We start from the raw sequence: 518 nt of genomic DNA on the forward strand, positions 1-518 counted from the left end.
GGAAGAGCATCTGACTACGGATCAGAGGGTTGCAGGTTCGAGTCCTGTCACGGATGTTTTCTTTTGAACAGCCCCGCCCCCCAGAAGGGAGTGAGGTAACTTTTTCCTTTTCGATTTCAGAACCCTGAAGGGAAAAAAAAAACCGATTAGGGAACACCCCTCCCACCTTTCGGATGGCCATGCGGGCCCCGCCCCAAAAAGTGCGAAGGACGCGGCGGGGAAACATCAGCAGTTTGGGAGCCACGAAGAGCCATTTGGCCGTCTTCTTCTTCCAGATCTTTCCTTGTGCGTTGATACATAAACATTTCGCATGATGGCAAGTAACGCCCCGCTCATGCCACTTATCGGTTCTGAGGAGTGGCAACCTCAATGGATCATTGTTCATCAATCTCCACTGGAGGCTCCTCAGCAGGGGCCTTCGCATCGCTCTACTCCCAAGGGAACAGGAAGAACACCTGCAGGACGAAGCACACCAGACCAATGGAGCCGAAGAAAATGAAGGCAACAGACTGGCCCTT

General features: G+C 52.9%; 1 protein-coding gene across 1 annotated transcript; it reads right to left on the reverse strand.

Annotated features, from left to right (window-relative positions):
* Position 1: 1 nt before the first annotated feature.
* TM35_000012360 (uncharacterized protein) lies at positions 2 to 424 on the reverse strand (the record flags this gene model as incomplete). Its single annotated transcript, XM_029020917.1, has 1 exon — positions 2 to 424. A coding segment is annotated over one exon (423 nt), but the record flags the coding sequence as incomplete, so codon positions are not given.
* Between the last annotated feature and the right edge of the window lie 94 nt (positions 425 to 518).

Source organism: Trypanosoma theileri (assembly GCF_002087225.1).
Source record: "Trypanosoma theileri isolate Edinburgh chromosome Unknown TM35_Tth_1_V1, whole genome shotgun sequence".
NCBI lineage: Eukaryota > Euglenozoa > Kinetoplastea > Trypanosomatida > Trypanosomatidae > Trypanosoma > Trypanosoma theileri.